Raw genomic sequence first — 10,814 nt, forward strand, 5'->3', positions numbered from 1 at the left:
AATTATAAATATATAACATGTCGCCAGGACTTATAATTTTTATTATTGTAAATTGCTTAGTTCGGTTAAGAAATTGTGATAGTATTTTAGTGGTGATAATTTTATAAGTAGTAATTTAATAAAAAAAGTTTTTAAATGATTCCTTAATAAAATAGATAAACATCCTTTAAAAATATATCTTGAATATAATTAAACGCTTCAAAAATATAAAAAAGCCTTTATAGAGTTCAGTATAAAAATTTACACAAGACGTTGACAATTAGTTTTTTTATTCTTACTTGTAACACTTGAGTCTGAAGTAAGATTATTAAATGTTGTTAATGAATATAGATTTCTCTAATAAAATTTACCAGATTTGATGAAATTATAAAATAATAGCAATTGTTTATGTATATTTAAAAAAATATTTAAATTTATTTAAAGAAAATATTTTTCCATAACGTTTTCAACAAACACACATAGATATTTATAAATAATAAATATATTAATTTAATCGTGTTTTTAATAAGTTTCTGTAATTTGTGTTTTGATTTATGACAGTTCAACCACTTTTTAAATATTTTGACATTTCACAATTTACTGCACCTATTGTAATGTTATAAATATATAATGTACCTAAAGAATATTATAGATGTTTTGTTTATTTTAACTATTTCGAAAACTTGTGTTAGGGTAATATGTGCCTAAGGTATGATTAATTGCCACATTACGTGGTTGTGAATTAATTGACAATTTCGATTTTTAAAACATATTTCTTAATATTTCGGTGTGGTTGAATCTATTTAATGTTTTAAAAATTGTTGGTCTTATTGAAAGTTGATAAATGTGAATGTATTTCTCTATATGTAAGGGCCGTTACTTCGTCAACGATCAAGCCGCTTTATTATTAACTTTTTTGATAGCGACGATACATTTGTCAAAAGAAAATTTCAGAATATTCACATGGTAAAATGCGAAACCGATTGTTTTCATACAGATTTCGGTTCGGAAATGTTAAATCGTTTCGAAGTCAATTTAAAAAATTATAAGGTTTTATAGAAGTTGATAATTTATATCATAGAATTGATTAGAATAATTACGAAAATGTAATTTTATTGAAAATTTTATATATATTGAATTGACACGAAATAATTGTTCGAGATCAAAATAATCTGTATTATTTATTATGAATTCGTGAAACAATTGAATTTTGAATGCCGCTGAAGTTGTTATCGGAACTTTGGAAATCAAATTAAAGTAGATATACATAAGTGCATAAGAAGTGTTTTATTATACATAAATATATATTAATAAGGAACTAATTTTTGTCTGTAATATAGCAAAGTTATTGTAAAATCGCATTGAATATGTACTTAAATCTAAGATTTGTTTACCTACGTATTGTATGCATATTATATTCACCCGTACCTACCGGAATTAAAATAACATTGAAAAAATAGTACTAAACAGCCCTTGCTCTATGGTGTCACGACGTTTTGAAGTAACGACTCTTTTAGTTTTAATAATCATATTTTGTTGTATTCAATTGTTGTTCTCTACAGTGTTTAAAACTTTACTAATAAACTTTCGCTGTTGTGATGTGTTTTCTGTTGATATTGATGGAGTCTAAAACGTATTTCTTGTTAAAAACCTCTTTATAAGCGCATGTTCTATAATAAATTTATTTCTGGTCAAGAAATGTCTTTTTTTTTAATTTAAATAATATTAAAGAAAATTAATTCATTATTTATGTGATATTACTGTATGTATGTCATGTACTCAGTAACAGCTTGTGAATGTCCCATGTCTTCAATGTCTTCTGGGCTTAGGCCTCTTCTCCCTCTTTGAGGAGAAGTTTTGGAGCTTATTTCACCACGCTACTTTAATGCGGGTTTGTGGAATACACATGTGACAGAATTTCTGTGAAATTAGACACATGCAGGTTTCCTCACGATATTATCCTTCACCGTTAATTTCACAATTCACGCGTTCTCACCACTGGGCCATCTCGGCGTTTGTGTCATAAGTTGTATTAAATAAAACGACAGTAAAAAATAGCAAGAATACCCAAATTACATTATAAGAAAACAAAAAGGAAACATTGATTTAAAATTTTGTAACAGAAAAATCAACCTAACTATTTTAGAACACATTTAAAAATACCGATATGATCAGTAGGTAAACATAACGTGTAATTTTTTAAAATTATAATATAGAAAGTTATCATTGTATGCGGGAAAACAAAACAAAATTAATGTTCTATTATTTACGTATTTAATTAGGTAACTAAACAAGTTTATGCGTTTTCGTGTCTGTATTTATTTAATAATCGTCAGCATTGTCAAATCGGAAAGCATACGCGGGAACGCCTCGGCTTCCTGTCGCCCGTATGGTGAATATAGCTCCGCTCAGCGGCTCGTTTGCTTCCACTTTAGCCTTCGATGTTGTCACAAATAATTCGTCCAAGTTCGGGCCGCCCCAGCAAAGCGAAGTCGTACGAGACACCGGTAGTTTGTAACCAAAAACGATTTTTCGGCTGTCCGGGTCTATGTGTAGTACCTGAAAATGAAAGTATGCCTAAAGTGATGTTACTTTAGAATATTGTTTTATTAAATACCCATTATTTCCCTACGATACGATTAATGAACGGGTTGATTCATGAAGGTTTAGCTGTATAATTAATTATAGTTTTGTGTAAATTGACTGAAATATAACGACCATAGTTAAAGATGAGAAAAAAGTCATGCCAAGTGGGAGTTATACTGGCGTGCATAGCGTAAACCAATGTAATATTATGTATTACGCTATAAACGTTTTATTTAGACCCTTATTTTACCCGTGCGAAGCCAGGACGGTTAACTAGTTCATACATAATCGAGATAATAAGCCTTTAGTGTGATACATAGTGCACTCCTGTTTAATGACGAGTTAAATAAAGTACATCAATTACATTTTTAAAGAAACAATAACCTTACCGTTCCGCCGAACATGACTGCAACCCAAAGGTGGCCGCGGCTGTCTATCGTCATACCATCGGGAATTGCATCTTCGTATCCGTAGTTCGATATATCGATAATCGTTCTTCTTCCGCCTGAAAATATCAATTGAAATTAAATATTCAAAACAAGCAAGATATATGACTATTTATAAATAATATATACATTTATAGATAATGTTTAAGATTTTTAATTCGCATTGAGCAACAGTCCACAATGTCTTATGGCATTTTTTTAATGATCTTTAGTGTTTTGGCGTCGTGTCGCAGCACGGAGCCGTGTACGGTGCACCGGTATGATATGCTATTGCTTAGTTCGCACGTGTTAATAAAATGACTGGCAATTGAGATGTCGACTTTTTAATTTTTATTGTGGAAGCACGTGCCGTTACACGGACCGATAACAGGCCGTACCGTAGACGTCTGGTCACGCCCTTAAGGCAACGATCAAAATGCTTGCAATTCGATGTATCTAAATTTAAAAGAGCACAGATTTAAATTTGTGTCGTTCGTGATTATAACCAGAACGCGTTGTAATTAATCAAAGCAATCAAAGCCAGCTGATTAATATTGAAAACCGTGACGTGTTTTAAGGTGTTAATTAGTACTCTAAATTGATATAAATAAATCACGATTTTATTAATTGATATGAATATATTGATGATTTTATTGATTACAAAATGATTAATTAATTATTGATTGAAGTCATCACTCAATTTGTATCAATAAATAAATTCTTAATTATTTTTTAAATCTCTTTTATATAACAATGCCGAACGTTATGATAACATAATAATACAAACGTAATAATAATATAAAATTATTTAAGAAATTAGTTTTGCAGTTACCAATAGTAATGTGTAACAGTTAACCGAATTTATATAACAATAAATTGAATAGCACATTATTTCCTGTGACTTAGTACCAATGTATTACTGGTGGAGTTGATTATGGAGAAATATCTCACATGGGTCTTCAACCTTAAAGATTTCTATCAAAATGTATAAGATGAGAAAACATGAATCGCGTTTATTAATTGGGATTTATAAAGATTAAAATCGTAATTTGAAAATAACGCCTTTTGAAGGCTGATGTCACTCTCTAGATCTAATGGATTATGGAGTCATTAAAGTTTATCATACTATACATCATACATTCTTAGCCCTACGCACCATAGTCACATCAAACGCCGCGTATCGAGAACAAACATCACAGAAAAGTCCGCAAAATGAGACAATCTATACACATAATAAAAAAGTAGCTGATCGCTCTCTGTCTGTACATGGAAGATATATGAGTAAAACTATTATCCACAGGTGATCTTCTAGCGTACGTAACACACCTCTGGGGTGAAGCTATCGACAAGCATGGGGAATAGTTGGTTGTCAGTCTACACAAGCGTAACCTTCGAGTCTTAGTTGATGGTTACGCTTCACAATTCCATGTAGTGAATGCTGGGGTCCCCCAGGAATTTGTGTTATCCCCCACACTCTTTCTTTTGCATATTAATGATATGCTCTCCCTTGGAAACATACATTGCTTTGCAGACAGTACGTGCATGGGGGATATACTACGGGCGCGCAGTAGCTGGGCGAGCGGAAATTGAGGAGGGGAGGGTAGATTGATAGGACGTTAAAACTCATCGCCACATGGGCTCTGATAATCTTGTTGAGTTTAATGCCAAGAAAACAGGTATGCGCTCTCACAGCGAAAAAGTTACCATTTTTCTCTCTTCCCACCCTCTGTGACCCGCTGGAGATACAAAACAAAATCGCCATGCTGGGAATTGACGTTCGGTGCGACCTTAGTCGATTACATCGAGGCTGTTATAAAAACAGCTTCGCGAAAACTCGGAGTCCTAAGCAAGGTGCGGCGTTTTTTCACGACACAACAGCTTTGCGAGTTGTACAAAACACAGGTACAGCCTTGCGTTGAATATTGCTCGCACCTTTGGGATAGCTCCGCTAAGTACCTACTAGAGGCCTTGGATTGGTTGCAGCAACGTGCGGTTCGCATTATTGGCGACGTAAAATCACAAACACCCTCGAGCCTTTACAATTGCGTCGAGAGATAGCGCTTTCTATCGACTGTATCACGGCGAGTGCTCTGAGGAATTTTCTCTCTAATTCCTGCTTCCACCTTCCTTCACAAGTCTACGCGTGCTGGCTCTCGATGTCACCTCCTGTGACATCAATTCCATCGCGCATGAAGAAATTTGGCAACTTCTTTCTTTGTCACACTTTCAAAAAATGGAATTCTTTTGCAGCTCACGTGTTCCCCTCCTCTTACAACCCGGGTTCTTTCAAACGAGGCGTGAAGAGGCATCTTGCGGGCCGGCAAGGCAGCGGCGGCTAGTGCAGAACATCTTCATCATCTTACCGACTATACTGGCCGTTATCGCGTTTGGACTCTACTACCAATAACCATCAGGTGGAGTTGTTATTTGCTTCTCGGCAAATATAAAAAAAAAGATAATCAAAAATAGATAGACAGATTATATACTATTAAAAACTAATTATATACTATTGCAACTAGATATTTATGTATAAGAAGACCATAAAAAGTAATAACGTCTCAGAATACTGATAAGATCAATCTTGGTTATTGAGCGCTTCATATACCGTTCATATACAAGAGATCATAGATTGTTAGAAAGGTATCATCGAACGCAGATGACTCCAATCTTGGTTATGGAGCGAGGGTCTCATGTATCAGGAGATCATAAACAGTGAGAAGGTCTCCCCAAACGCAGATAACTCCATTCTTGGTTATGGAGCGATCCTCTCATGTACCAGGAGATTATAGTAAGAAAAGCTACATTGAGGCTGTCATATCTTCTATTACATATAATAAAAATGTAACTGATCGCTATGTGTTTGTCAGATTTCAATTAGTTTATAAATAATAAAGTTATGAAACTAAAGAATCATATCGAACATTTATTGAAAATATACCTTAAAAAATACTATAAAATAACTTTTGTTCAGTTCAGTTGAATTGGCTGAAACTTTTAGAAATGATAGTCTGTAAAATTATGTTGATTGAAAGTTTATACGAATAAAACAAAGTTAAGAAATGAATAGTTTCAGAGATTTAGATTCTTCCAATGTAAGTTGAGCTTAGATCTATATGATCTTATTAAATTTAAACATGCCCACGCGTATATGTAAAGCGCGTCTAATGCCGCGCTGTTGCATATACTTACTTTATTTTTTAAATACACAGATTTACCTATCACTTTTAAAAGGACACCATTTTCTGTGAAGGTAACGTTTGCAGTCACAATAAATAAAGCGTAGGGAAAGACATTCAAGTATGTCGGAATAGATTTAAGGGAATGATGAGGGAGTGAGGGAATGAGGGATTTAAGGGTCTGTTTTTCTCATGGCCAATTATATCTAGATCCAGGTGCGGCAAAAACCAATAAATAATCACGAAAATAAAACTAAAAGTGTTAAATATACTAAAATATTATAAGTCTGGTCTTAGTGAGTTCTTTAAGGAATACGCGGGTGAAATCGCGGTCACTGCTAGTTCATTTAATATGTCACACGGTTATAGTGATTGATTGTTACAATTACTTAAAAATTTAATTTTGAAGTTATACACATTCTTATAGTTTATAATATATATATAAACGGAACATATATGTCAAGATAGCCTTGCTTACATAAAAACGCTAGCCTAACGTTAAAAATGTTTTATACAAACAAATTTAATTTATTAATATGAGTATCATAAATTATTTTTTGATGTTTAACTTAAACAAAAGTAAAATAGGCAATTCAAAATAAGTTGTAAAGATAAAAAACAATGTTTATTGCTATAATTACCTGTGTGAAATATTATACTATTTGTATATATTAAATTTTTAAAGTAATATAATGTTATGTTAAGTTTTATAAATTATATTATAGTATTTAGTAATTTTATAGCCGAAGTGGTCTAGAACTTGTGAATCTTAGACTTTATAGTAATAGAACTTAGAACGCGTGAATCTTAACCGATGATCGTGGGTTCAAACCCGGGATGGTATCACTGAATTTTCATGTGCTTAAATTTGTGTTTATAATTCATCTCGTGCTTGACGGTGAAGGAAATAATCGTGAAGAAACCTGCATGTGTCTAATTTCATTGAAATTCTGCCACATGTGTATTCTACCAACCCGAATTGGAGAAGCGTGATGGAATAAGCTCCAAACCTTCTCCTCAAAAGGCAGAGGAGGCCTTAGCCCAGCAGTGGGACATTAACAGGCTGTTACTTTTATATACTAATTTTAAATATTATACGAGTTGTTATGAAATAAACTATATTCTCACTTATTTCTCCATTTACCGGATCAAAGTCGAACGCCTCAATCTTCTGCGTCGGTGAGTCGATGTAATACATGATAGTGTTGTTGAGAGACCACACGAGACCGTTGGAGATGGATACAGGTCTGAGGTGTATCCGCGGCTGATTGAATGACTGCTGGCTAATGCTGTAAAAGGTTGCCTTGTCTGGGAGCACATCGTCGCCTGATTGAGGACCTTTTGTACCTAAGCGTTAAAAAATACAAGATTCAATCATAAGCGTTCCACAATAAAATTAATAGGAAAAATATATCTCATAATTTAGAATTCGAAATGAGTTTTTATAGCAGTTATATTAAGTTTAAACTACGAGAATACGTTGATTTTTTGAATTTTAACCATTTTTTCGAAGACTAGGGTTGTGCCAGCTATAAAATTAAATTCAAACAAAATCAGAAACTCATGATACTAAATTAATAATTATACTGATTTAATGTAGCTATCAACTAACGTATTTGTTAATTATAATAATAATAATAATTTATTTATTCAAGTAACAAGACTCATATACAAAATAAAAATATCATCATTTTTATCTTGAGTGGAATTTACTACACGATGTAACAATCAATAAACAAAAATGTATATTTTTTTCTTTCTCCTTTTTCTGGCGTGTATCTACGCTATTTGAGCGTAAAATATTCTGCCAATGTCACGTATAAAATAAATGACATATATGATATGAGATTATTCGGTTTCAGATCAAAAATATATAATCGAATTATCCTGAAATGTCACTAACTAGTGCTATCTATCCGAGGACAACGTCACTGCGGTTTTACATACGGTACTAAATCAAGCCAAGGCATATTTTGAAAAATTGACATTTATCCAGCCATCGTAATCGATATAGTACTTGTAATTATTATTAGCTGCGTGTCTTATGTTTCGTAACTGTCGATAAAGTTAAATGATGACTTACTATTATATATTATAATTATGAAATATTATATAATACAATTTTATTACATTATATACGTATTTATATTTGCACTACCCTTCTCTAAGTCAAATCTTACTACGCCCCAGGTTGCCTGTGAGAGATAGTTATTAATGATAAAGCCGCCTTTGCATCCAATTATCAAAATAAATATCTATGTATCCGTAAAACTTGTTACCATTGTAATTGAATGCTATATTCTATTATGTATCTATCTATATTATATATTCAAAAGGGTTATATGAACCAAATAGCTTTAATACATAATTTCGTTCTCGTTAATAAATAACAAAATAAAATTATTGATGTGTCAGCCCTTGTCCTCGTTCAGAGTATTATAATATGATTTAAGTGTAAAATATAAAGATTGGTAATAAATAATTAGTTATAAATATTTGATTAATATTTTGCATATTTTGATTAATTTATTTATTAATATTTTTATTTACCAAAAAAATTGTTGCTTACGTTGAAATGTTAAACCTACAAGTATGTTACTGCTAGAGTAATTAGAAAAAGCATACGAAATAGGCTTTACCGACCTGAACCACAAAAGTTTTTCAGAAGATAAATTTAAACGTTAATTTAAATGTCCCGTTATATTTGTAGATATTGTTAAATTACTCGATTACCTGCCCAGAACCTCCCTTCAGAGTCTGCTTTCCCCTCGTTGATCAGATTGTCAGGAAGACCGTCGTCCACCGACGTCAGTAACCGGAGCGCGGCATCACCGGCCACCTTCCAGTCTAACAGGTACAGAGCAGAGCGCACTGCCACCAGCAGACGACTTGAGCCCGACACCAGAGATACTACATTGACTTGACCGTAACCTGTCAAAATTGCATATATACTACTAATTTTTGATACTTTAAAAATATTACAAATAAATACATTACTATTTATAGCAAAGTGTTTTTTGTATGTGACCCTACCCACCAATAAAATGGCATCGTATTTTCCTCGTGTCTGTAGTTGACGCCTTATTTAAGTGTTATAAATTAAGGGTACAATAACGAGTCATTGTTGTTAATATTAAAACTTAAACAAACATAGAATCAACATAATTAAGGTTCGGAATCTCAAACTTTAATAGTCTACATTTATAAGTTATAGTTAAGAAATTTTATATAAATTAATTCACTTTTAATACTAAAACCAAATGATCTGTCACTAACAATTAATTAGTATTATCCTTATCTACACAAATTAATAAAATAAACAATTTTATTTCAAATATAAAAGTACGAACCGATATGTTTAGTAGAGATTTTTCCAGAAACATAATCTAATCTGTGTACGTTCTGCTGCAACGCATCCACGAAGTAAAGAGATTGTGACTCGACGTCCCACACCGGGCTCTCCGCGTGCGTGAATAATGCTACCCTATCGGTGTCGCCAGATGATACCTTGAGCCATTCGACATTTTTTTTAATTCAACATATAAGATCAGAATAAGATATATATGTTTAAATAAGTTCTCCTTAAACACTTGAATTATTTTTCGAAACTAGCACCAGTCCTGAATGTAGATTCAATAATAAATACAGAGAAGAATCGGCAAGAATCTCATAAGTTACTCTTTTTAATATACATGTTATAATAATGAACATTAAATTAAATTTATTTAAAAATTAAAACAACATCCTAGTATTTTCCAACAGGATTACAAATCTTCAAATGAATAACAAAAAATAGAATGTCACTTTAAAAAGAATAACCATTTTAATTAATACACATGCCTTGGAAGTAAAAAGATTACTTCCTGGCTGTTTAAAAAAAAATTGCGGAAAAAACACGCTGACTTTCTACGCCGGTTGTTCTCACATATTGAGTAACAGCCTGTTAATGTCCCACTGCTGGGCTAAGGCCTCCTCTCCCTTTTGAGAGGAGAGGAGAGTTTTGGAGCTTAATACACATGTGGCAGGATTTCAATGAAATTAGACACATGCAGGTTTCCTCACGATGTTTTCCTTCACCGTCAAGCGCGAGATGAATTATAAACACAAATTAAGCACATGAAAATTCAGTGGTGCTTGCCCGGGTTTGAACCCACGATCATCGGTTAAGATTCACGCGTTCGAACCACTGGGCCATTTCGGCTTCTCACATATTAATATTATGTAATTCCAAACTGGTTGATAACAAAAGCCTTACAAGAAAGTCGTAAGTTCAATTCTGCACTTGTGCTAGTAGCAAGTTACAAATTTAATTTTATAAAAATTTGAAGATTGTTAAAAAAAACTATTCTTTAAGCTTTGGCTAAATATACTTATTTATATAATCATAATTAAAATAATTTTAAATATAAAACTTACCATAGAAATTTTGTAATGTTGTATATTTTTTGCCAGAGCACACCCAAAAAAGCACAAGATAGCCAATGAAAATTTAAGAGACATTTTGTAAAAACACTTAAAACACGAGTTTACTACAATTGCGATATTTACAAAAAGCAAACAACTGACATTGTTCTCAATTGCAACTAGATTAAAAAAATGTACGTCCACTTCAGTGCAGGCTGTTCAAATGTATGCAAAAAATGAACAT

The 10,814-nt window shown here is 32.4% G+C and overlaps 1 protein-coding gene across 1 annotated transcript; it reads right to left on the bottom strand.

Moving 5' to 3' along the window:
* Positions 1-2,230: 2,230 nt before the first annotated feature.
* Positions 2,231-10,814, bottom strand: LOC126776293 (regucalcin-like). Its single transcript, XM_050498687.1, has 6 exons — positions 10,583-10,814; positions 9,517-9,673; positions 8,900-9,097; positions 7,295-7,513; positions 2,955-3,070; positions 2,231-2,538 (listed from the first exon to the last, which is right to left on the bottom strand). The coding sequence occupies exons 1-6, from the start codon at positions 10,664-10,666 to the stop codon at positions 2,302-2,304; spliced, it is 1,011 nt and encodes a 336-aa protein (XP_050354644.1). The 5' UTR covers positions 10,667-10,814; the 3' UTR covers positions 2,231-2,301.

The sequence above is a fragment of the Nymphalis io genome, chromosome 20 (genome assembly GCF_905147045.1).
Source record: "Nymphalis io chromosome 20, ilAglIoxx1.1, whole genome shotgun sequence".
NCBI lineage: Eukaryota > Metazoa > Arthropoda > Insecta > Lepidoptera > Nymphalidae > Nymphalis > Nymphalis io.